This window comes from Monodelphis domestica, chromosome 2, assembly GCF_027887165.1.
Source record: "Monodelphis domestica isolate mMonDom1 chromosome 2, mMonDom1.pri, whole genome shotgun sequence".
NCBI classification, from domain to species: domain Eukaryota; kingdom Metazoa; phylum Chordata; class Mammalia; order Didelphimorphia; family Didelphidae; genus Monodelphis; species Monodelphis domestica.
This window is the reverse complement of record NC_077228.1, coordinates 456,458,669-456,486,293: the sequence shown is the minus strand read 5'-3', so window position 1 is coordinate 456,486,293 and position 27,625 is coordinate 456,458,669. Positions and strand designations below refer to the sequence as shown.

The 27,625-nt window shown below is 37.4% G+C and overlaps 1 protein-coding gene across 5 annotated transcripts in view; it reads right to left on the bottom strand.

The window, feature by feature from the left end:
- The window catches only part of FAM120B (family with sequence similarity 120B), a 127,456-nt gene that overhangs the window by 54,338 nt on the left and 45,493 nt on the right, over positions 1–27,625 (bottom strand). For 3 of the 5 annotated variants that reach the window (XR_008916727.1, XM_056819067.1, XM_056819068.1), the window contains exons 5-7: positions 23,298–23,470; positions 17,772–17,864; positions 5,143–5,253 (exon numbers count right to left, since the gene is read on the bottom strand). Coding sequence is in view for 4 of the 5 variants with exons in the window: in XM_056819067.1 (XP_056675045.1) it covers positions 5,143–5,253; positions 17,772–17,864; positions 23,298–23,470 (377 nt within the window). In the remaining variant the exon portion in view is untranslated. The remainder of the gene's footprint in view (positions 1–5,142; positions 5,254–17,771; positions 17,865–23,297; positions 23,471–27,625) is intronic. The other 2 variants (XM_007484943.3, XM_003340458.4) reach the window with 1 other exon arrangement.

The window sequence follows — 27,625 nt, the reverse complement described above, 5'->3', positions numbered from 1 at the left end:
CCATAGTTGCTGCTAAGCTTCTTGAGGGTAAACACTATTTTAAATTGAATGTTGTAGCCTTAATCCTAGCACAGTTCCTTGCACACAGTAAGTCCTTGCATGTTTGTTGAATTAAATCTGGTGAAATGAATGGAAGCCAAGATAAAGTGATGATGTTTGGAGGATGTCTGGAACTCTTCTATATATTAAGCTGGACCAGTCCCATGAATATTACTGAAATAAACCATATCTATAAAACAGCAAGATTCTCAGCCCTCATGAAGAAAAATCAAATTTCCACTCTGGCAGGGCAGATTGAATTGTCTAAGGCATTCTGGAGCCCTGGCAGGTCTGACAAGGTCTAATTGGCTCTAATTGGAAGTACTACAAGCTGTAACATTCTTTAGTCTGCAACCCAATGGCACTCAAAAAGAGAAAAAAAATTCTTTCCAGCCTTTGAAAACATCAAAGAAATAATTTCCAGGCTGATCCTTGCAACCAAATACTCAGTGATCAGCTGGAAAATTCAATGAAACTATAAAGTGGCCTTGGGAAAATAAGGCTCAGAATTGATCATGACGGCCAATAAATAAGAAAATCAAATCCCACCAAATTCTTACAGACTATTTTTTTGGTAAGAGAAGAACAAAAGTGTATGAAACTGAAGAAAGCTGGAAAGCAAATGGGCTTAGTGTAAAACATGTCAATGAAGGGAGAGCTTCAGATAAAGGGAAGTGACTCAGTGGCTTTGGAGAGGGTTCCTAAAGACAAAGGGAAAAAGCAATTTTCTTACTGTGAAAAAAGGAGGGGAAGAGACAAAAAGTAGCAAACGACTCAGGAACCTGAATGAGAGGACATGAGAGTAAACTCAAAAAGACACAGTGGAGAACCAGTTCCCAAAATATTCTACTTATTGAAGGGGTGTAACAGGTGGATTTTCTAATCAATGAATGAAATAGGATTCCCATTTCTAGAAGCAATAGAATTATCATCTGGTTGAAAGAATGAGAAAGAAGAGATTTAGGAGTTTATCAATTGAGTTTATCATGATTGGTGGTAAAAGTCACTTGGGATGGAAGTTCTAAAGTGAAGGTAAAGTTTTGAATTTAAGGAATAAGCCTTAGGCTAACAGAATAATATCAGAATAATAAAAGCAGAAATGCCTAAATATTTTTTTGCAGAGCCCTGGTGTTCCACATTATATGGATACACTTCTGTGAGAACATTTCAGTGTTAGCAAAGGTTGGGGGGTGGAGTAGGAATCATTTAAGAATCAAAACAAACCTGCATTGTCAGCAGGATTCCTACTGGGCTGGTGCAAGGGTGAACTTACAGTGTGGACTTTCCCTATGGTGGAAGTAAAGAGAATCTGTATAGAAGTTTGGGGGGGGGGTGGAGATGAGATGTGAGGATCAAGTCTTGAAGCCTCTCCCTCCATTCACCACAGCCTCCATTCACCACAACCAATCCTCCTCCCTCTGTATCTGTATCTCCTTCCATGCCCACCCCCAATCCCTGCAGATTCTCCTTGCTAACACCACACCTTCATCATATAGACAGTCCATCTTGCCCCTACTACTGTGTGTGATATAGATAATGTTTGATGGATATTTCACACTGTACATAGACACACTGGTTCCTCCCCCAACATGGAATATGGCGCCCATCTCATCAAAATCCCTCATACTCAGTGTCTCACAAATACACACAGATGCATCTATACAGAGGGGTGTATGTGTGGGTGTGTGTATGTATCTATGTATGTGTGTGTATTTGAATGGCTTGACCAATATATTATCATATGCTTTTATCCAAGGCCTTATTATGATTGAATTTGTTTGTTTAGTTTTGTTTCTTTTTAAAATTATTTTTATTTATATTATTTTATTTATTCAGAGAAATATGAAAGGCAGCCATGATGTGAGTAAATGAAATACAGGCTGACAACCTCACTAATAGGACATACCTGACATATATATATATATATATACATATTGAGTTATCTCAAAAATAATATATAACTATAGATAGGTATGCATGTGTGAATATTATATCATACACATATTCTATTTCCAGATGTATACCTTTTCCCATCCTCCTTCAGTCTGACACACATACTATCATCCCCTCACACACAAGGTTTGACACATACATTTTCTGCCATCTTTCCTTGAAGAGTGTCTGATAAAGGTACATCATGGTCTCCTTTTATATCATGTATTTCTCATGTGCACCATCATCCCTCTTGTTATATTCTGTCCTTGGTGCAGAGCCCATCACTCTCCTCATGCCTCGCGTTTGACAAATGCTTCACCATCTTTCTGCATGTTCCTTTTCCCCTGATACTTCTTCAAAACTTCCCTGATCTACCTTTATCCTACCTTTATTCCATATACCCCACGTCCCATCTGGAACACCATTTATGGGCTCCATCAATCTATTTCAATTGCCAAAATATTCTGTGGTTAAATTAGTTTGACAAACTGCAGTCAACAGTGATGTGGCGCTGATTTGTTTTTGAGGAGGGGAGTGATTGGATGCAAGTGGTATTTTAGCGTCATCTTCTATGCAGAATAGACTGGAACACAGAGAGGTTTAAAAATAGGGAGACCAGCTTGAAATAGCAATCATTTTTTATGAACTCCATTATGCCAAGGTTATGAAGGGAGGTTAAAGGAATCTTGTAGCAGTGAAAAGTTGGAATACAGGCCCTCACCCCACCCAACAGTTTTAATATCTCCCCCCTTGTTTTGATTTCAATAGTGGGGTACCTTCTAGTGTGAGAAACCCCCTCTGCAAATGCAGACCAAAAACTATCCCATAATTTACAGTCTTAAAGAAATGCCCGTGGCACTGGGAGGTTAGGTAACTTGCCCAGGATCAACTGGTAAGTAGATGTCAGAAGTGGCTTTCAAACGGAGGTTTTGAACTGACCCCCAGTTTAACCAACACACTCTCCACTACATCATGATGCTTTTCATGCTTGTTTCAAAGGGTTGGGGATAATATGGTTCAGTTTGGTTGTGATGCCTTAATGATTGCAAAATTACATTGGTTGAGGTAATATATAGGATACACACTTTTTGGGTGTAGACTATGGGGTAATTTAGAACTATTGGTTCTACCAAATATATCACTGCCTCAGAAAACATCTTATAGGAAAAGACTAGTGTTTATGTTAGACTATTTTCCCCAATTCCTTCCTAGATGCTTAGCTTTAACAATGGTAAATTATGGAAGGGGTGGTAGCACTTTGAGAGTTAGGAAAGGCAGCAGCCTGTACACTCCTCAGGAACTTTTAAATTAAGTTTCTCACCTACTTTTCTGCCTCAGGGGTTGGATAACCTCCCCCTCACTTAATAACAAAGGCACAGTACCCAACCCAGCCTTAAGATGATGAGCCAAAACAAATTTCCTGTGAAATAGTTACCAGCTTAGCTGCCCCCACATCACCAAGGACTGCTATTCTTCTTAAGAATAATTAGGACAAGAGAAACTCCATATTTTATAACTAGAGATGGAAGCAGGATGTAGAAGAGCATAATAATTAGTGTAGGAGCAAAGGTGCTGTAACCAATACCCAGTGGAGAAGGGTTTGAAGAGAGAGAAAGAGCAGGGGAAAAAATAGCCTTGAATCCAGGAAGGGTACTTTTTGCTTCTTCTGTTGGGAGAAATTAGGAATATGAACTCTGAGAAAAAGAGGGTACAATGGTTGTTTAGTTCTCCATCTCCACTTCTGGCATCCAATTCTAATTTCTTATCTTTACTAATATAGCTCTTTATTGTACTTTCCTTTGTCTTTTCTTTCATTTCCTGTTCTTCCTATTTCCAACTTGTTGTCATCACAGAACCACCCTTTAATTTTCCCACTTCCATGCTCTTGATCCTCTCTGCCTTCACACATTTTTCTGTATTGTATAAGCCTTTTCTGGTTACTAAATCAAGACTTACTCTAACAATAAATGCCTCCACAAAACCCACTTCCATTACTTTTATCTTCAGTATCTTGCTTATCTAATTTAAAACTGGAAGTAAGCAGAAGCTCTTAAGCCTCAAGTTTTATGGTATTAAGGATACAGTAAGAACCCAGCAAGAACTTCCGGACAATTCTACACAGGAAAAGCGTTCTTCTAAAATGGAATTCTATATTGTTTTCCTTTATCTCATGAGGGGAATTTCACATATAAAGGCTGGCAAATCTGATGGGTAACTTTTGCTTTTGAGGAAACAAGGATCAGGATTTAGGAACCATGCAATCTAGTTTTAACTTCTTTACTGACGCACGGTATAAACATAGTTGAGAATCTCGATTACCTTGATTTGTCTAGCAGTACTTTAAATGGCCAAGTAGTAAAATGGGAGGTAATATTGCTTCTAGTCTCTTCAAAGAAATGATGTGAGAAATAATTGGATTATGGCTCTGCTTATGCCTATGCAAGGAACTATCATCATTATGAAATCTAACTATGAAAAATTAAATGATCCACTTTTGTAGAGATAATAAACATGCACTACAATAAATGTTTCCATTTGAGAAATACAGGCATACCTCAGAGATACTGAGGGTTTAGAGCCAGACCACTTCAATCAAGCAAATATTACAATAAAGTTAGTCATGTGAATTTTTTGGTTTCCTAGTGCACATACATGTTATGTTTACCTTATACTGTGGTCTACTAAGTGTGCAATAGTATTATGTCTAAAAAAATGTACACACCTTAATTGAAAAATACGTTAATTCTAAAAAATGCTATCAAGTGGGCAGTCAGTGATTCAAACTCTTTTTGCTAGTGGAGGCTTTTGTCTCAATTTTGATGGCTGAAGGTTGCTGAAGATTGGGGTGGTTGTAGTTCTTAAAATAAGACAACAGTGAAGTTTTGCCACATTGATTCACTCTTCCTTTCACTTGAACACGTAGAAGCCCTTGTATGGTTATTAATTGTCCTAATTTCAATATTGTTGTGTCCCAGGGAATAGGGAAGCCTGAGGAAAGGGAAAGAGATGGGAATGGCTGGTCGGCGGAGCAATCAGAACAGACATTTATTGATTACGTTGCTGTCTCATATGGGCAGGGTAACAATAATAACATCAAATATTACTGAGCACAGATTACCATAACAGATATAATAATGATGAAAAAGTTTGAAATATTGTGAGAATTACCCAGATGTGACACATCGCCATGACATGAGCCCACGCTGCTGGAAAATAGTACCGACAGATGTGCTTGATGCAGGTTTGCCACAAACCTTCAATTTGTAAAAAACACAGTATCTGCCAAATGCAATAAAATGAGGTTTCATTAAGCTATAGAGCTGGCTGCTTTGTGGTAGTCTAAGAGTCTGCCAGCACATAAGCCACAAAGATCTACCTGTTGCTTTAGGCTTATGACTAAATGATAACATTCCTGTTCTATCATTAACTTCCATTTGAAGTAGAAACGTAGAAACATAGCATTGGAAGGGAAATTTGAGATCCTTTAATCTAATCCTCTTCTATTATGGGTGAGAAAACAAAAGCCCAAGGGAAAAAAGTGACTTGTCCCATGGTTACATCCCTAGTTCGAGAACTTGGGACCACAATCCAAGTCTCCTAGGCCAGGGCATTGCCTTGCATCTTAGGTAAGCAGTATATATATATATATATATATATATATATATATATATATTTAATAACCCTTATCTTCTGTCTTGGAGCCAATACTGTGTATTGGCTCCAAGGCAGAAGAGTGGTAAGGGCTAGGCAATGGGGGCTAAGTGACTTGCCCAGGGTCAGAGCTGGGAAGTGTCTGAGGCCAGATTTGAACCTAGGACCTCCCGTCTCTAGGTCTGGCTCTCAATCCACTGAGCTACCCAGCTGCCCCCAGATAAGCAGTATTTTGTTAACCACTATCGCAAGAGAACTTTTCATTCTCAGTTGCTCCTTATGGTTTATATCTTCTCTATCACTTCAAACAAAACTTGTCATTTAGGCATAATGAACATTTCTGAGAAGCTAGGGAAAAATCAAATATTATACTCTAACCACTTAAAAAGTGAGCTCAGGTACTATTACATATTTTCTTCATGTAGGGAGGAAGTACTAATGGCTTTGGGGGCTGAGGGCAAAATGGGGATCCCGTGCCTAGTCATTTCATCCAAGTTCTGAATAGAACTTTGTAATAAGTGGTGGCCCAAACAAACAAATAATCAACTCCATCCAAACTTATTTTTGTTCCCATTGGGACTACAGCTGGGGCTCAGTCACTATCATCAATCAAAGAAGAATTTGAGTGTGTTGGCAAGTTAAGACCATGCACTATGCTTATTCGGACAAAACATCCCTAAAGCAGACTACCATGGTCTCCAGATAACGTCAGCATCCTGAGGGATTCTGCGGCGAAGAGTGTCCTTTTCTTTTTCTTTAAGACAAAGGATCAACACTACCAGGCTATCTCTTCCCCTATGGCCCACCAGCCATTCCATCAGTGTTTCCCTACCCTGATCCAACTCGTAAGGCCTATTCCATTTGGAAAGCTCACTAGCAGTTTGGCTCCCTTTGAGCTTTGCCTCACCCCACCATCTGCCTCATGTAGTGAAAGCCTGGGCAGATGTGAAACTCACATTCCTGTCAGGGGGTAACAATGGGCTTACTGACAGGTGCAGGCAGCCCAGAGCAGATGATGGGCAGGTGCGTGTGCCACCGCTTACTTTCTGCTGGCTCCTTTTCCTTTCCCCTCCCCCACGCCCCGCCCTCTGGGCAACACCTGCCACTTTGGGACACAGGTCAGCCCTGAAACTGGATGGCGTGAAGCCACGCCCCAGGCGGGCAAATACTACATTCCCTAACCTTCCTCTATTTCTCCGTCCTTTTCACAACCACCTCTTTCAAGCTCCTGTAAAGAGCTTCTTTAAAAGAATAAGTGGAGATTCTGCTGGGCAAACTGTCAGCTAATCAATCCATTAGAGAAATTATGACCTCTTTCCTACTGAAAAATACCCAGCCACCACATTTCTTCTACAGCTCCTGCTTTAAATCAGGGCTTACTCATTTGTTCCCGTTAGTACCTGGTCCCTTCCGGTTTTGGCCTAGTCTTGTTTGGCAAGGATGATGTATAGAATATTTTGCCTTAGGTTCTGCCTTTGGGCAAATCCAAAGATATTAGTATGGAGACTTTTACTTCCCCCCCAATGCCAGAAACCTTTCTTATATTCCAAATTACCTGGAATATAAATGTATCAGAGAACTGTAGATCCTCTCTATAACTCCATTTTGATGGTTTTTTTTTTCTTTTTCCTTAATTGGTTATGGCTGCATACCGCTTTTCACCCCAGACTCAGAATTGTATCCTCACCATCTTCTCATAGAGATCAAGGTGTTTATTTTTCAGTTGCCAGTTGATTTTTTTCAACTGCCATTCATTTCATTTCCAATCATGCTACTATTTTACAGGCTCTGCTAGGAATCTGTCAGAAAAATATCCCATTGAACGGTGTTGACAGATGAGAAGTTTAAATTGCCAAACACATCAGGGCTCATGTATTCTCCCACAATTCTTTTTTTTTTTTTTTAACACTAAGGGAGAATGTCTTGCTTAGGTCAGAACAGCTTGGACTCATTGGAGATTTTAATAGATATTTTAAGGCATGCTCATATCAGATCATCTTGTTTGGGGACTTGGTTTTCCAGAGAGAAATTCTGTAGATGATGTGAGAAGTTTTCCCTCAGGCAAGATATGTTTCTTGAAGGAAAGATAGGGGTGAGTCCCTGCCCTTAAAGCTTCTTTCCTCTAGTTTTTAAAGTCCTTAAACTTATTTTCTTTACCCATACTCAGGGCTTTGGGGAAAGTTCATTTTTTGACAGGCTTCACCTGAAAACCAAGTGGGAAATTTAGGAAACTACAAGGATTCTCAAAAGTACTTAATAAAATTATAAAATTCCACTATTCTTGAATCACATCCAGTTAGATACCAATAGTCTAGCACTGATGCTGGTCAGAGTTAACTGAGGAAACTACCCCTGAGCACAAAAATCAGGCTGTTTCATCTCTTAGGCTCATTCTTATTCCCAAGTATCTGCTATTCAGTATCTACTCTGTGGCAAGCACTGTTAGGTAATGTGGGAGACAAAGAAGGGTAAGACAGGATTTCTGTTCTCAAAGATCTTACAATTGAGTTGGGGATGGAAAAGCACATTTAAAAACTGTCAAAGACATGATAAAGTAAATGTAATGAAGTGCCTAAAATGCATGGGACAGTTAAAAAGATAACAAATAATTACTATCAATACTTAGGAAGCACCTGTGTATAAGGCGCTGGTCAAGATACAAAATTTAGATGGTTTCTGAACTCAAGGATCTTGAGTCTAGGGATGGGGCACAAAACCATAATGTATAAGCATAATAAATAATATTACATGACAAATGTGTCTTTGGAGTCAGAAGACCTGGGTTCAAAGCCTTCCTCTGACTATGACACTGGGCAAGTCCTTAAACCTACCCAGGCCTCATTTTCCTCATTTGTAAAATGAAGGCCATCACCTGACAGCCTCTGAGGTCTTCTTCAGCTCTAAGTCTATGAATTTAAATGATCCTACTGGAGTCACAAAGTGCTATGTGTTGTCTGAGGGAAAAGTTAAGTACTGCCCAGAAGGATTGGGGAGCTTTCATGGATGAGATATTTGACTTAGTTTTAAAGAGTATGTAGGAATTCAAAAAAGAAAGGGGAGAAGAGTACGAATTCCTGGCATTGGGAAAACCGAGAGAAGATATGGTCTGAGCTGGGGGTTGGGAGTGGGGTCTAGTTTGGATGAAACATGGTTAATATGTGAAAGGAAGCAGATAAAAATACTAACAATAAACTGACCTTAATTGACATTTATGTGGAAAATTATGTAATTATTTCATTTGATTCTTACAATAACCTTATACTATAGATAATAGAGTAATGGTTCCCATTTTACAGATAAGGAAACTGTAGAATAAGTATAATATTATTGTCATAAGTATAATATTAGACGTCCAACTCAGAGTCATACAATGAATCATTTTTTTCAGACCTAGATCTGAATGCAAGGTTTCCTGATTCAAAATGCCATGCTATTCTCTTAGTAATAGGAAAGAAGTCAAAAGAGTACAATGATGTCAGATTGTGGAGGGCCTTGAGTAGTAAATGAGGGAGAATGATTACTCTGTAAGCAAAAGGTAGAACCTGAAGATTTTGAGCAGAAGATTGATATAATAAAATCTATTTATAAGGATAAGTGATAAACTGATTTATCATAACTGATATGTGTATCAAATATGTGTATCAAATAACTGATAAAAGTGTATGAAAGACAGGTCAACTGGATTAGATAACCTTTGTGGCCCCTCCAACTCAGATTTGATGAGTGAGCATTTCTAAAACTATACATGTTAGTTTGATCAGAAAGGAGAAAAATCCTTTAAAATGCAGCTAAGCATTCTGATAGTACTGTCACTTCTGCCCAGTACCTCTAAGGAGACGCCTATTTCTATGGCTGATTCCTATTCTAATGTGCCTGGCAGGAGAATCTCTAGATCAGGGGTCCCTAAACTATGGCCCATTGGTCACATGTGGCCCCCTGAGGCCATTTATCCAGCCCCCACTGCACTTCTGGAAGGGGCACCTCTTTCATTGGTGGTCAGTGAGAGGAGCACTGTATGTGGCAGCGCCACAAAGCGTGGCGTCACTCACGTACAGTACTATTTCCAGTGACATAATCTTTTATGTGGCGCCTTGTTCTGAGAGTAACTGAATGAGAACGAGGCGTTGCACAAAGGATTATGTGGCTGCACAATGGAAGACATGGTGAGCGGCAATCTGGGGGAGAGGATTATGCACTGTGTATACTGCTGTCCAGTAGAGTGGTGGCAATGATGGGTGACAGGCCCATCACAGCCAGCGCTGCAGCCACCACTGTCTCAGACTGTGGTATGCAGATTTGTTCATAGATTTTTTTAATAGTCTGACCCTCCAATGGTCTGAGTTAACTCTTCTGAGTTAAATTCCGTTCCTGCTCTCTCTCTTTCCTTCTCTCCCTCTCTCTCTCTCCCTCTATTTTCTTCCTCCTGTTGCAATTAAATCACCATAAAAATTTGGCAGCTGACTTGGGTATTTTATTATTTGGGATTTCCCTAGGTGAACATTTAAATTTAGATTTTTTTCAGTCTCAACTATAATTTTAACTGTTAACAGGACAGTGAACTGGCCCCCTATGTAAAAAGTTTGGGGACGCCTGCTCTAGATCAAAGAGTCTAGACATTTCAGCCACTTTATTTGCATAGATCTAAAATGCTTTCCAGATTGGGTGGGCCAATTCATAACTCCACTAGTAATAGATTACTGCGCTCATCTTTCTATAATTCCTCTACCACTGACAACTCTTATCTTTCTGTCTTCTTTGCCAATTTGTTGGGTGTGATATGAAACCACAGAGCAGAATTGACTTTCATTTCTCTTACTATTAGCAATTTTGAATGTTCATTCATTTGGCTGTTAATATTTTGCAATTAGATCCTCCCATATCTTTTGACAATTAATTTATTAGGGAAATGGTTTGCAGAGCCTTCTTTAGGACTTGGATCAAATGTTCTCTTTTGTAGGATGTTTGCAGCTTCCTAGCTGCTGCAGTGTCCCCCACTCCCCCCATTAGGTGATCCTAGGAGGTAAGTGCTATTATTATTTCCATTTTTACAGAAGAGGAATCTGAAGCAGGTGGAAGTATGTCTGGGAGAGTACTCGAACTCAAATCTTTTATGACTCCAAGTCTAGCACTCTCTCTATCATGTTAGTGTGTTGCTCTTCCCCCTACATGTGCCCATTTTTTCTTGATTATAGCATGATCTTTCCAGTTTACAGCCTAGGAGTTATCCTTAACTCTCCCTTCTTCCTCACTCCCATAACAAATTATTTGCCAAGTCTTGTCAGTTTTAGATGTACAATGTCTCTTACATCTGTCCCTTTCTTCCATTTGTACAGTAGCACCCTAGTTCATCAACTGTTGACCAAACTGCCCCAGTGAGCAGATAAGCCCAAGAGCCTCTGGCAGTGGCAGTGCCCACAGACTCTGGTCCTGCTTCCAGCCTCACTCTGACAGTCATACCGAAAATTTCTCCCTGGAGATTTGGCCTGGCAACTGCTCCTACAGGTGCTATAACCACAGCTACTGAAGACTTTTCCTACCAAAATCCTTTGCACTCTCAGATGACTCAATATAAGAAAATGACAGGATTTTGTAAGTGGAAATGACAGTAAAGGTGATGCATTACCATCTGCTCTGTCACACACCCTAAGGACTATGGAACTTTTCCATCCGACTAGCAGCTGAAACCTTCTATATGTGTGGTCTTCCCTATTATAATGTGAGCTTCTCAAGAGCAGGGACTGTTTCTCACTTTTCTTATTATCCCATATATGTGTGTGTGAATATATATATATATATACATATATATGCATATATATATATGTGGAGAGGGACAGAGAAAGAGAGAGAGGGAGAGACACAGAGAGAGAGGACAGAGAGAGGGGGAGAGAGAGAGAGAGAGAGAGAGAGAGAGAGAGAGAGAGAGAGAGAGAGGGAGGGAATGGGGGAGAGAGAGAGGATGGGAGGGAGAGAGAGAGAGAGAGAGAGAGAGAGAGAGAGAGAGAGAGAGAGAGAGAGAGAGAAATTCATGGACATTTTAATATGAAGCTGTACCTAGCACTACACTAAGCCCTGGGGGATATGAAGAGGAAAAAACTTCACATTCTCTGCTATGAAAAGCTTACACTCTAGCGAGGGAATGGGGAGTATATATACACACAATTAATCAGGAGACAAAATAAAGGAAAATAGCAGCTTATCACCTTCTGCTGGATAACAGAAATTTTGCTTTTTAAACATAGCCACACAGTGCTTTTATTTTTTGTTTTGGGCACTTTAGTGTTCTTTCCATTCTATAATCATTCCTAATTAATTCAGCAAGGCATGAATTATATACACACATGCACACAAACATAAAAATACAGGTGTAGACATGTATATATGGGTTTCCGTCCCTCCCTGCCCCCCAAATTGTGTTTGAGCTGTTGGAACAAGAAAAGTAATGATAGGACAGAGGGCCAAAGAACATTTTTTAGATTCCTGCTCAACCACACCAGGGAGCAGTGTTTGACCATAAGCACACCCCATACAAGTGGTTTAATTACCTTGTTATCAAGTAAAGGAGTTTTCAAATCAGTGCAGTAGGTTCAAAATACAACATATCCCTAAGCAATAGGAACAAAGAATAGGGGCTTATAATGAATCTCTGTCAATGATATAATTCTTTTTCTGCCTGCTCGCTCCATTCTGTCACTATACAAACAATAGGAATGAATTCGGAGACCAGATACTTTCCATTCACCTCTAAATAAAAGCATATTTGGGGCTATTAATATATAACCAAGAAAAATAATTTCTGTTTTAACCTTGTGGGACTTTTATGAGAGTAGATCCTTTTGGATCAATTAGCCAATAAAAACTAATTAGATATCAGTGGCATACTGGGTACTGTAATTGGCACTGGACATAAAGATATAAAAGAAATAGTCCCTCCTCTCAGAGAGTTTACATTATATTGGGAAGACTCAATACTAGGGCTTTCCCTCTGAGATCATCTCCACTTCATCCTGTATAAATCTTGTTTGCATGTTGTCTCTCTTATTGGAAAGGGAGCTCCTTGAGATTAGGGGTCTATGTTTTTTGCCTTTATTTTTATCCCCCAGAACCCAGCATGATGCAGTGCTTGACACATAATAAATGCTTAACAAATGTTTGATGACTGATTGACTAATACTCATGTAAATAAATGTATGTAAAATAAATGTATGGTAATTTTGGGGGGATGGAGCACTTTTTTGGCAGAAGGATCAGGAAAAGCTTCACATCAAAGATAGTACTTAAGAAGAGTTTTACAGAAAACAAAGGATTCTAAGAAATATTTTATAACTGGCATTAAATGAACACTGGTGTTGTCGGCATAAGGATTTGGATGATTCATGCAGTTCAGTTATGGTACTTAAGAGCCAGCATTATTCTGTGGAAAGAGTGTTGATTTGGAGTCAAAGGGCCGGTAGTATAAATTCAGTCTGCTACTTACCACCTGTTTAATCTCTCGGAGGCTGTTTCCTCATTTATAAAACAAGGAGGTTGGACTAGATTACCTCTAAGGTCCTTTTCAACCTTGTCTAAGAAGGACAAAATCTTGTTGCATTTGTTTATGTAAAAAGTCATTCAAGTGAAGGTCTAAATCTAGTGGGAGTAGTTCTGTCTTTGACAAAATGGAAGCTTTTAAGAAAACGTTTTTCTCCCTGTTATGGTACTTTTACTCTCCCATTTTCAGGGCCTTATCCTGGCATGAATGTGATCTGTGATTCTTGAAGGTTTTGGTAATAGACTGTATGCTTTTGGTAGTATTATGAAACTTGAAAGGCTTTGAAGATGGACCCAGTGTTGGCTTATTAGGGCCCTGTTCTCTTTTCTCTCAAGCTGATCACTCTCAAACATACATATCCTCTTTTATTTCTCTCTAAGTTCCTGTTCTACATTGCTGATTGTTAGTTGTATATTTTTACCTATGTGTCTCACAATCTTAAATTTGAAATGTACAAAATAGTCCTCATTTCATTTTCCCTAAACTGGTTCCTATTCCTGACAAAACACCAGTATTCTTCTAGTTTATGATTGCAGTTATTATAAACCAAGGTTCATAATATAAAAGATATCTTTGACTCTTCACTCTCATTCATGTTCATATCCAATCAGTTGTCAAGTCTTGTTTAAATCTCTCTCTCTCCTCATATAGTCACCACCCTGATTCAGGAACTCATCACTCCTTGCCTAGACTCCTGCAATAGCCTCTTATTGACCTTTAGGTATCCAACTTGTCCTTTCTCCAATCCATTCTGCACACAACTGAGAAATTAATATTTATAAAGCACAAATATGAATGTTTTACCTGCCTGTTTAAGAAACGTCAATGGTTCTCTTTCCTTTAGAATAAAATATAAACGCTACTGCTTGACACGTAAAGGCCCTCACAATCTGGTATCATTCAATCTTTCCAGGCTGATTACACATTCCTCTTCTTCCTGCCCTCTACACCTACTTGATGTTATCTATATGTGACATCCTATCTTCTACCTCAATGCTTTTGTTTCCTTTAAGATCATTGGGTAGGAGTTTGAATCCTCTCCGAATGATATAGAAATATCTACTTTCTTTGTCATGTATTCCTACTAATCATTAACTTTATGAATTCTAGGGATGAAACTCATAAGATTTTCTAAGTGGGGAGGGGAAAATCAGTGTTGTGCAGGCCATCATCCAACTACTATGCTGTCATTTGGTGACCTCTTATATAGAATAAGCTTAGGCAGAAGGCATCTTGAGACTGAAGGACCTTGAGCATATACTGAGAACTAACATATTTTGTGAACTTGGGAGCTTAATTGTTTTTTAATTCTAAAATAAATTTTTTATTCTGAAAACTAAAAATAAAAAATCCATTGTTTAAAAATTCCAGTTATTTATGACTCGGCTTCTTCCCTATGCTTAGAATACTCTTTTTCCTAATCTCTTCCTCTTGAAACCTCTATCTCCCTTGAAGTCTCAGCTCAAGTGCCATCTCCTCTAGGAATAGCAGTATCATAGAGAATTATGGATTTGCAGCTGGCAGGGGCCCTAGAAGCCATCTGATCCAGCATGATTTAGTAAAAGGGATGTGCTTGGACTCCCAGGGCTGTAGTTTAAATTTCACTTCTGATACTTATTACCTGAATGCTTTTGGGCAAGTAAAATAACTGCTCTGGGCCTCCGTTTCCTCACATGAAAAAGGAGGTTATTGGACAAGATGATCTCTAAAGTCCTTGCTAGTCTTAAATTTAGGAACCGTATTGTAGAGTGTGATAGAGGGGTGGGATTTGAACAGAAGCCCTCTGGTTCCAGATCTAGAATTTAATCCTCCTCCCCAAATATCTGGTACACATTTTTCTCCTTTGGTAAAATCTCAAGTCTTTGGGGGCAGGGAGTACCTCATCTCTGTTCCCCCTCTCCCCCCAGGGACCAGTACAGTGTGACATAGGAGCCACAGTCCCTGATTTAAAGGGGCCTACATTCTACTGGCTGGATACAACACATGAGAAGATAAGTACATAGGTGATGATTTGAGGAAGGAGCAAACACTAATTACAGTGGGAATCAGATAAGACTTGCCACACGTCGTAGGGCACGTATTGAGCCTTGCCAGAAGTCAGGAATTCTAAGAGACAGCAGTAGGATAGCCTATACCGAGGCACAGAGACTGGAAACAAAAGTTCATGTTGAGAGAGCAGCAGGCAGACTGGTGTGAACGGAATTTGTGTGTGTATACCCTATATATACATATGTAATCCTAGAGGCAATAGGGAGTCACCAAGGGTTCTTAAGTGTTTTGGTAAGACTGTATTGCAGGAGTAGATGTTGATTATTCTGTTTAATGTACAGGGCTCCTAAATACTCTCTAAGTAATCTTTGTGCCTTTGGTTTAACTTGATAAATTAGATTATGTATCTGATCCCTCCTGGGATTGAACTATATTTACATAAGACATTGAGGCATCCTCTTTCTTAAAATTCACTTTCTATAAGAGAAATCTCCTTTCCTTTTAATCCTTATACTTAATATCCTTGTACTTTGGGACAGGCTTCCTCAGCCTCTTTTAGAATAACAATTGGGAATAAACATCCATTAAGCTAGGTACTGGGATTAGAAAAAGAGTCAAAAGACAATTCCTATCCTCAAGGAACTCACAATCAATTAGAGGAGACAACATGAAAACAAATATGTACAAATAACCTATGTAATGGAAACATAAGAAATAACTGAGAGGGAGGAGGGTCCTAGAGTTAAGAGGGGCTAGGAAAGGCTTCCTTTATGAGAAGGGCTTTAAATTGGGATTTCAAGGAACCCAGGGAAGTCAATAGTAAGAAAGAAGGAGGGAGGACACCGAAGGCACGGAGAACAGAGAGAATGCCCAGAGCCAAGAGATGGAGTGTCTTATTCCTGGAACAGCCAGGAGGTTAGTGTTACTGGATCAAAGAGTATATGCCAAGGAGTGAGGTATAAGAATACTGGAAAGGTAGGAGGGGGCTGGATTATGAAGGGCTTTGAATGCCAAACAGAGCATTCTGACTTCAGGCAGGTACAACGACTAATAGCCTAGTGCAATAGTCCAGGTGTAAATTCCAAATCTATGAAGAATGCAGAAGAACATATGGTTCTATCTTGGGAATAGAGTTAAAAGACTGAAGGTACTAATAAAAGGGAGTTTAGATATTTCCTTGTAAAAGATTTACGACACAGCTGCAAATTCCCTTGTTTAGAGGATGATTTAGAGAAAATAAACAGGTTATATATTTCACTGCATTGCTAGAAGAATAAATTTATTAATTAGATGTAAGGAACCTAAATGTAGTTTAGAAATGCCTTTATTTCAAAACAGATTATGCCATCTCTATAGATACTCATTCCACTAATATTAATCAGGATCTCTCCTTAACTTAACAGGCCATCTTCAGTAGTCCAATTACTACCAAACTCTTGATCAACCCAGTAGTAGGACTCTTCAAACTAAGATAGGCTGATATTTTAGACTTAAACTTGAGGCTTTTCCAACTGGGAGGGTCAGTCAGAACTTGCATCTTACAATGAGGCACTGGAGCAGGACTTTAGTGGAATTTGTGGCACAAAAATGTACTTTAAAACTATAATTTATTATAATCATTATTAGAAAGATATGTAAAAATGAACTGAAGAGGTTATTATATTTATATACACAAGTATACATTCACATACAAGCTTATTATACTCATTGAACTGTATTCACAAAGTAAGGCTTATGATTCCTCCATGATGGACTTAGACATTTATTAACATAAAATCCAGAAATATAGAGACAGATAAGAAATAGTCTGGTTTTGTAGGAAGATTTTGAGACAAGGGATCAGACCAACAAGAATCTAGCTGTGGAAGAAGAGAGAGTGACAGAGAAGATCCATAGAGCCAAAGACTGTGATAGGATCAGTGGGGTAATAAAAAGGAGAGGAAGCATGTCAGAGCAGCAATTTTCAGGTTATGACCAGAATAAGATATAATAAAAATATATACATATATATAAAATCAGAAAAAGATATAATAAGCTGATGAACAGTTCTGATTATTATGGTCCTCCTAGATGAAATACACTTATTTCTTTATTAAAGAAGTATTTACTGAGTGCTCAATGTATATGACACTGAACAGGGTTCATTCTCCAAATTATCTGCTTGAGAACAGAAACAATATCATTGAGCAGGGCTGAGGACTGACAATGGAATCTTCTTAGGAACCTATTTAAAAGAGAGACTTGGCATTGGAAACACTGTGAAGCAAGTACTCCATAAATACTTGGATGACTGATGGACTGATTAAATAAATTTGAGGTTAACATAGTGGCTATTTTTCCAATGTTACTCACCCAAATCATAGGCTCAAAGAATAATAGTTTCATTCTGATGTTAAATGGAATAATATTTGTACAGATTCACTGGCATGACAGGACAATAGGTTTAGTTGTTATATCATGACCTATTAACAAAATCAAATTACTTTAGCACATGAAATCTCAATAAAAAGATCTCTAAACCTTTCCTTTGAAATAACAATTGTAACAAAGGGTAAAAAAAATTGGAAGAAAGCTGAGCTCTTGGCCATTCCAGGGTTATGATTAGTGCTATGATAATTGATCTCTGTACCTTTAAGCCTGAGAGTTGAGCAACTGATTTTCCTTGGAGGCACAAAGTCTGAGCAATAAAAGCATTTACGTCCTCCAGGGAGAAAGCATCCACCTGAAAGAGAGAAAGAAAATAAATCCTAGCTCTGAGCTATGGAGGAAAAAAAAATCACATCTTTTTGTAAACAGGCTTTAATTTTTATATGAGATCACATGTATACTCTGTATTCAGACCTTTAGGATGTGTAAAAGGGATGCCAGCAACAAGAAACATGGATAAATGTGAATATAACCCCATCTTTTCCAATTCCAAATCTTAGGTTCTGTACTATCTTCACTCCCTCCTGTTACCCATCCAATTCATAAATCTTTCAGGCTGTCTCCCCATTTCCTTTTGCCTTTTTCTAATAGGTTCCTTCACAAATAAAGCTGCCAATTCCAAGATGAACCCAGGTTGGCCTTGAGTGTCCCCCCAAAAACTAAAATCTTGGACTAACTTCATACTGGTCCAACCTGAAGCCCCAAAGTTGATCCTAAAACCAAATCAATGTTCCAGGGGTACTCCAGAATTAAGTTAATCCACAATTGGGCTAGACCCACTAGAACTGATCAGCATCTATCCTTTCTTCCCTTCATCTTATTTGGAACCTGACTCATAAACCCTGGAGGTGCTAGTTTGGAAGCAAACCAGAATGGTGAATAAACAAAATACATTTCAATTCTCTTTCTTTTGACACTTGACTTATTTTGTTTTTGGTATCAAAAGTAGCGGGGTGGTACAGTAGACAGAGTGCTAAACTTTGAATCAGGAAGGGCTGAGTTGAAATCAGTGTCTCAAATACTACATGTGTGACCCTAGGCAAGTCCTGTAACCTTTGTTTGTCTCAGTTTTCTTACCTATAAAATGGGGATAATAGTAGCACTGACCTCCTAGGGATATTGTGAAGATCAAATGTTGCCTTCTAGGATATATCATCTATTTCTTTGAATGTCAATTTCCTCATCTGTAAAATGAGGCAGTTGGACTTGATAGGGTTTAAGGTCTGGCCCAACTCTAAATTTATGACCCTCTAAGCTAATGCAATACTGACAGACTACAAATTTTGAAGGCCCCTTGATGTAGCAATGACTCCTGGCAATCACTGGTTGGCAGTAACTTCTCCTAATTGTTAAATCTGTCTTAGTACTGAGTGGGAAGATTTTTGGCATAGATGAATAAAGAAGAGGCAAAATAGAAAAGATGACTGAGAAACTGGATTCTAGCATTTCTTTAATTCAACAAAAGTTTGTGAAGTACGTAAGGTACTGCATTAGGGTATAGAATGACAGAATTTGAGATTTGGAAGAGATTTCAGGGGCTATCGAGTCCAACCCTTATAGGAAAAGAATCCTCACTATAATATATCTAACAAATGGACTGGGACAAGACTTGTCCTTGTCCAATCTCTGGTCCTTCTCTATTTTCCCATGATCTTTCAAACACCCCTGACAGAGGCTCAGTAATTACATCTGCTAGTTGTTTCAAGACTATGGTGATTTGTCTAGGCCAGATGATTTAATTCATCAAGGGCAGTTAAGTGTGTTCTCTTACTCTTGCCTCATTTATTTGGGTATCAATTTCCTGCTAGTCATTTAATTCTATCATTTTTGATGTAAAGGGAAGCCCATGACCTGAAGGAGCTAATATTCTACTGGAGGGACAGAACATGTACATAAGTTTGAAAATATAAAATAAATACAAAGTAATTTGAAGAGGGAAAAATTATTCTAGTTAAGAAAACTTAATAGTTTTCACTTACCTCATAGAGTTCTTAAAACTATTTACCCAGACTAGCCAGGAAGTTCTGCTAACTTGTGAAGTAGGGAGCACCTTTAATTCCTCCCAAAGGAAACTATTGGAGCACCTTCTTACAAAATAATTTCCTCTCATCATAGAAGTACAGATTTTGCTTATTTGTTTTTGAGAAATATTCAGTGGTAAGGCAAAATATAAGAGAGGGAAGAAAAAACCCATAAAGCAAATCCATCTATAGCAATTTGAAGGCTAAAAATGGTTAATATTCTCATTCTCAGATAAAAATAACCCCACTATAAATCAGGAAGACTTTTCATTAGGGACTCCTGCTGACCCCCACTATGAAAAACCTCTTCCCTTGGGAAGGTCTGCTAAACCTTGCATAAAGGAAGGTAGAGTAATGGATATCAGGAACAGTGTAACATTGCAAAGTACTCTTAGCATTCATTATCTCCACCCAAGCGGAAGATATTGATTGGCTGCTAAGATCTGATAATATTCTTACCGACCGACCCCATCTCTACCCTGTCCTATTTTTATACCAAGGCAGGTGTCACCTTTGTGAAAATGACAGCAACTATAATTATTTCAGGGAGGAATGGAAAAATCTGCAAATGCATACATAGCATTTGTCGACAAGGAAAAAAACAACACCCAACCAGAAATTTCCCCTAAATCAAACAAACCCTGATTTCTCTACATTTAGCATGAACTTGAATTAGTTCTTAATTCTGTCTCTTGTTCATTATCAGCCAATTTCACAGAGTAATAATTTAAAATATTAACTTGAGCACATTACCATATACTTCCTTCTCATCAACCAAGAAAATGTCATACTCTACCTATACTCTTAGTTACATAAAGTTAAAATGTAGAATTGAGCCTCAAATTTTCTATCAAATGAGATAATTGTAAAGCACTTAGTAGAGTGTGTTTAGCACATAGTAAGTGTTCTATAAATGTTAGCTGTTATTATTATCATTATTCTAAGTAATGTACAAATTTTTATTTGTATATATGTTGGTTGAGATCATTATTCAAAGATTCATGTTGTACTTACATATTGAGAAACAATGTAAAATTACACCCAGGCTTCTGTGATAGAAATATTCTTTTTTTCAAGTTTTTTTTTGGTGAAGATTTAAAAAAGAAATTCCCTTAATATGTATCACCATGAGCAAGGTTCTTAATCTCACAGTACCAGTAGGCAATTTCATTAAGAATAAAAATTATGGGAGAGTCAAAGATTTGATGTGGTAGGGGGAGTTTCCACATTGGGAGTTCCCTACATTGATGAAGTAGGGCATTGCTTTGCCCCCCCCATAATTATTATAATAATTGCTATTTTGGTTAACTCAACAAGATCAGATAAAAATAATTAATTTTCTCATAGTTTTTCCTAATCTCAGCAATTATATAATTTGATTTTAGGATCAACTTAAAAACTTTGAATTTACACTTTAAAAAACCATCTTCCTAATTGAAATCAATACATTAATTTTAAAAGTATAATTATGATCTCAAACTTGTTTTTTTTAAATATACTTATTTTCATCTTAACATATTTTAAAAATAAAATCTTAAGAAATCTAATCCACTACTGAACCTCTTATATGCCAACTCACATTAAGGTGATTTTATTTAAAAGTAAATAAAAAAAAATCCAAAGGCATAAGTGATAGAATTTTTTTTTTTGCTTGTATAAGTTACAACTGAAAAACTCTTATCTTGTATCTTGGGTTTCCACAATAAAACTAATTTTAATTATAACATATAATAAGACAAAAATCTTAAAACCCCACTTAAAAAGGATCTTCTCCTGGTCATTTTTAATTCTAGGGGTTAGAGCACAGTACTAATGAATTGAAATAAAACATCTAGGCTGGTTAATTTCACAAAGTAAAATTCGGCGGCATGACCACATACTGTACTACTAACTATATCCAGCTGTCTTACAAATGCCTGTCCAGTTAGTCATAAGGAAACCAACCAAATTAAAGAGTTTGAACCACTCCACACAGTCTATCCCTACTTCTGGAATGACAGCTCCATGTGTTGTTCTCCTAGTCCTGCTGCTGATGGATCAGCGGCGTTATCTTGGCATAGGAACAGTGCACATATGCATTTTTCATGAGTCAGAAGAGATTGCTTATTTATATTTTTATCCTCTTTCAAATTCTCATGAAATCTTATCCTAAGAGATGAGATTTTAGCAAACTGTAAAGTTGGATGGAAAATATGAAATACTAACATATAAGCATAAACATGTGATATTGATATGTATATAATATGCATTATGTACAGGTTTAATGCATATATAGAGTGCTTATATAAATATATTGAAGGCAAAACTAATGTAAATACTATATTGTCAGAATGTATATACTATATTGTCAGAAACATGAACTAAATAATCACATTCATTGCTAGTACAACCTAGTTACTGTATCATTTTAAATAATTTCCTCTAAATAAAAATGACAATCCATAAATTGAATTTAGAGTAATAAATAAGAAGGGTGCTTTTAAAAAATCTATAAAATGTTAAGACCATAACGGCTCTTAATAAATTAACACATTGAGTTAGGTCAAGAAGTTGGAAGTTTTTTTCCATGAGTATAATTACTAGCCATCTTATAATTAATAAAAGGTAAACTGATACAAAAAATATTAGCTCAGAGATTTTAAGTGGACTCTGCAATCAAATTATATATTGCTGAGATTAGGAGAAGCTTTTAAAAAACAAATTATTTTTATCTAATCTCACTTTCTGAGTTAACCAAAATAGCAATCATATTATAATAATAACATGAACCAATAACATGAGGCATTATTATGAATAATATGGCAACCAAATACCCAATTTTGCAAATGCTTAAATATTGAATTAGATGATTACTTTTAAGATATGTGAGGGCAACGAGCAATTAAGAAGGGAAAGCCAGTATAATCTAATGCCCCATTTAATAATATCCTCTAAATAAAACTGGTAACTTGTAAAGTGAATTCAGAGCAATGGCAAGTTTATATGAAAAACAGAATTCTATGACATTCTATTATAACCAAATGAGAATGTAATGGCTATACTGTATTAAAAAAAATGAGCTGTTATGGTCAGGGATGAGAGAATTGACAAGGTGGCTTGAAGGGGTCGTGGGAGCTGATGAAAATGTCTGGATATGCCAGAAGAACAAACACTTGGTTGGGTTTTTTGGCTCTTGTTGTTATGACAAGTGAGAGACACAAAAACCTGCTTAAAAAAAAAAAAGCTGAGTTAATGAACAAGAGAAAAGCAGGCATATGCCTTCTTAAGATGCCTAAATATTATGAGTAGAAACATTTTTAATTTTTATTATTATTTTTAAGCCCTTACCTTCCATCTCATAATCAATACCATGTATTGGTTGTAAGGCAGAAGAGTGTTAAGGGCTAGGCAATGGGGGTTGTGGCTTGCCCAGGGTCCCACAGCTAGGCAGTGTCAGAGGTCACATTTGAACCCTGGACCTCCCATCACTAGGCCTGACTCAATCCACTGGGCTACTTTGTTGTTTCCAAGTGGAAACCTTATTAAAACTACAAATGGAATGATTTCCCTAGAGTTTGGTTTATGGATATATGCTAATGCTAAAGATGTAGGAGGAAATTCAGTAAAAGGCAGTAAAAAAAGGCACCATCTCACAACACAATATTCCACAGGAATGAGGGTCAAAAGTAGCTCCTAGCATTGGATCTCAAAGTGCTTGTAGGTATTACCTGCCCAAGGAGGTAGAGTAAGAGGCAGCACAGGGCTGCACGTGAGTTGTCTAGAGCCTGAAGTTCTTCTCTTTCAGTCTGAAGGTGAAAGCAGGCCAGAAAGGTGTCATAACGCTGGGATTGTACCCCTGCCTCTTGGCTCAGCCACAGTGTTCTCAAACTAGGTGTTCCACCTATTATAAAACAAGTTCATTTACCATTATTTTCAGAACCAATAAGTTAAATGTGCCTCTTCCAGAATACATTGAGAGGAAATAAATCTTTCATCCTGGACTCAGTGCTTTATAGCTTGCAAAGGCTTTTTTCAAGATTAAAAATATTCTCTATTTTCAAGTATTTCACTGAACATAATTACATTTTTTACAGATTTACTCCTGAAAAACATTTATTTCTGCTAATGCCTAAATATATGCATTCAATAACACTTGCAGGCTCCATGATTCTCCCCTCCTTTTTTTTGGTTGGTGGTAGGGGAGTAGAATTGGAATTCTGGGCTGGTGTGAGGCTCCCAGTATGGGAAACTCACTTCATGAATGCAGATCTGCAATTCTGGTATAACTTAGGATCCAAGAAAGTTGTCTGGGTCCCTGGGAGGTTAAATTATTTGCCCATGATTGTGTAATCACATGCTAATATGTGTCAAGAGGCAGATCTTGAATCCAGATCTCCTTAACTCCAAGGCAAAATGATAGGCACTATGACATAACGCCTTTAAGGGACTTTCAAAATGAATCTTTAATCACAAATGTGATAAATACAGAGGCCAAATGCACTAGTTATACAGATTACTTGGGAGCAGAACTAGGAGATGATTTCTGGAAGCTGGCCTCTTCAATACTAATTTCTATCTCTCTCCTTATGAAACCAGTTACATTTAACAGGAAATTTTCAGCAATCCACTTATAAACAGTTAAGATATAGGTCAGCTGTAATAGGAAAACAGACCACATATAATAGATAAATGCATCATATATATATTAATCTCACATATAGAGATATCAAAGAACAAATAAAATGCTTTCATTTGCATTGTACAGAAACCACTGAAAACAAAGTACCATTAAGTGCCAAGAGCATACTATATTCAATTATGTTTAAGAATTCCAAATGGAGACATATAATAGAACGGCCTAAAAACTGCTGCCATATTAGAGCCATCTTGTTTTTGCTTGTCGAGCAAACAGAAAGGTGCCAGTTTTAAGATCAGTCAGATTAAGCTGTAATTGATAACACATCTCCCTTTATTAGAAGCAGCTGCAGTCTTCAGTTAGCAATACTTGGTCACAATAAATGGTTCAAGTGCTGTGATGCTGAGTTCTAGATGTTACACATGTTTACTAAGCAAACAAAGTCCACTAACCAAATGGTACCAGAGTTAAACGAATCTAGAAAGTTGATTCTTCTACTTTTCTCCTTTAATATCTACAATATTTATTTTAACATTCTTAGCTGTACATTTCCTGACAACACATGCAGAATCACACCCCAAAAAAGCCATCTGCAGTTCTGAAAATTCAGAAGTGTCCCTTCTACCAAAGAAACTTTTCTTTCATTATTTTTCTGGCAAAACCCTCCAAAAGGGTGTATTTTCTTTTTCCTTGAAAAATGAGACAAAAATAGGAAAAAATGCAATGGTACACAGCAAATAAAAAGAAAGTAGTTCAAAACAAGTGTCAGGTGTGATTTTTCCTATTAATGAGGTCTATTAGTTAAATGTCGCAGGTAAAAATTATAGGTGACCCATTTTTAAAAGTCACTTTAAGTCTACTAGAAAAGGCATTTAAGAACGTATCTTAAAGATTAATTCCTTTGATTAGGTACAGATGGATAGGCAATGGAAGCATTTTATTCTAAAAGTATGGAGAATAATATTTCTGCCTAACTTAAAATTAACAATAAAAATGTAAAAAAAATTCAAATCCTAAAAAGTATGTTCAGTACCAAAATTTAAAGAATGCTGTATTTGTAATAAAAAAAACAAACAAACAAACCCTTAGGTTCTAATCTCTACCCTGGAACTTAGTAGTTGAGTAACTTCAGGAAGGTCACTAAATGTGAGTCTTAGTTTCCTCTTCTGGAAAATTAGGGGGTTAGTTTCAGGTCTAGGATCTGTAAGGTTTGTTATACTTTTAAATCCTAAGCTAAGAGAGAAAGACTATTAAAACTTTTTGCAATATAGAAGACAACATATATGAAGGTTCATGTGGGGAAGAATGGGGAACTATATTTTATTTCTGACAAAAGATAACTGGATTATTAATATTTAGTTATTAGTAACCTTACATATCATGCTCAGATATCAGAAGCAAGAGACTTCAGGACATTAGGAAGAATTTTTTTTATTATCAGGTTTGCAGACATCAGGGAAAGTTCAGTTAGTCAAGTAATTTTGTTTTATGTAGAGCCATATATCAAGTTTTCAATGTTTTCTTGAATTGACTTATTAAAAAAATTCTGGCATCATCTTCTTTCCTCAGCCATCTCACCAACTACCATGCCATCTAAACCAGAAAGCAAGTTATGGAGTTCCCTCTCTATTCTGCTACATATCAGGGGTTGCCTCATGTGCTCATTATCTTTAGGACCAGTTCCAGCCATGCTTTACCCCATCTTCCCAGCCATCTCTCCAGTTGCCATTTCCCATCTCAAGTATCTCTGGTCTGCTACCCTCCTCCACCTTCTAGTTCTGGAATATATTCAAATCAACTCTGTTATTGTTCTTGGAAAGGGTTTGTCAATATACTCCCCTATGACTCAATTCAACATTCCTGTAATTTTCCAAACCAACATTTCCAAGGCCACCATTCCCTTATATGTATTCAACTTCCCTGTTAGGATGTATAGTTCTTAAGGCAGGTTCTGTTTTCACTTTTTAAATCTGTATCCTCAGAGTTTAGCATAGTTTTTCCAACAAAGGAAGCACTTCATAAATACTCCTTCTCTCCTCTCTCCTTTCTTTCTTCTTTCTTTCCTGTATTAATTTGTTTATGTTGGCCCAGTCTGAAAAACATTGCCACCTTTTCAATGCTGGAAGGAAGATCCCTTCCAGATTTTAGTTTTGAACTCTCATGTATTGGCTCCTCCCCTGCAGACATATTTTTTAGAACATACCTGAACTGAGACTGAAATAATTTTTTACTAGAAAAAAACCTTGTACTCTTAACTTACCACAACCCAATACAATTTAGGATGATTTTTCTTCTTTCTTTTTGTCTTAAAACACTACTTGTTAAATATGAGATGGCTGTCTGGGAGGGGTAGGATGAAGGATTCTGGGGGAAATTATGGTGATAAAATAACAAAAGACTCAATAAAAACTTTTTTAAAATAAAAAGGAGACAAATGAAACCAAAAAAAGGGATCAAGAAGAAGCTTCGATTTCAGTTTTTACCAATACTCTTTGTGGCAATGCAAATCCTGTATTACTTCTAAGTATGTTATCAAGGAATTGTGTAACAGAAATCAGTGATAGGCTGGTTTGGTTATGTGGCCAGAGGGTGGGATGAATGGCAGATGGTTAGTGTGCTATATGCAATACTGAAAGTTAGAAGAAATTGAGAAAGGCTTCCAGAATGCTAAAGGGATTCCCTGTGTCCCAACTTTCAGGAGGACAAGGATGGGCAGTCATGGATGAGTTATAATTTGTAACCCTCAAGAGGGGACTCTTGAATCAATTTTTATAACATTCATTTGAGTATATTCAACAAATATTTACTAAACAATGAGTCATTTGATAAGCATTTATTAAATTCCTATTATGTGCCAGACACTATGCTAATAGTGCTTACTATTACTATTTACTAATTTTGGTTTATTTTGCCAAATATTAAAAAACAGTTCTGGTTTCTGGTCATACTGGGAGTATTATGGCAGAATGAAGCTGGACAGTACCATGTTTGACATCCCTGGTGAAACACAACACTTAAAATATTTCTAGTCTCCCAGTCTAGGTAATCTTTCTCCTCTAACTAGACTAACTTCAGCTTCTGACTGCTGACTTTCACTTACTTTCTTCCCTCATGAATAGAACTCCACTCCCTCCTCCAGTCTCCACTTCCTAACTTTCCTGGTTTCCTTCTGCTTTCAGCCAAAACCCCATCCTCTCAAAGAAATCTTTCCCAATACCACTTAACTGCCTTAAGAGAAGGCAAATGCCTTCTCTGTTGATTATCTCCAGTCTGTCATGTATATACCTGGTTTGTATATGGCTTGCACTTAATTCCCCCACTGAACTGTAACATTTCTTGAGGGCAGAGGCCATCTTTTACCTTTCTTTGGGTCCTCAGTGGTGGTGGTGGTGTTCAGTCATGTCTGACTCTTTGGGACCC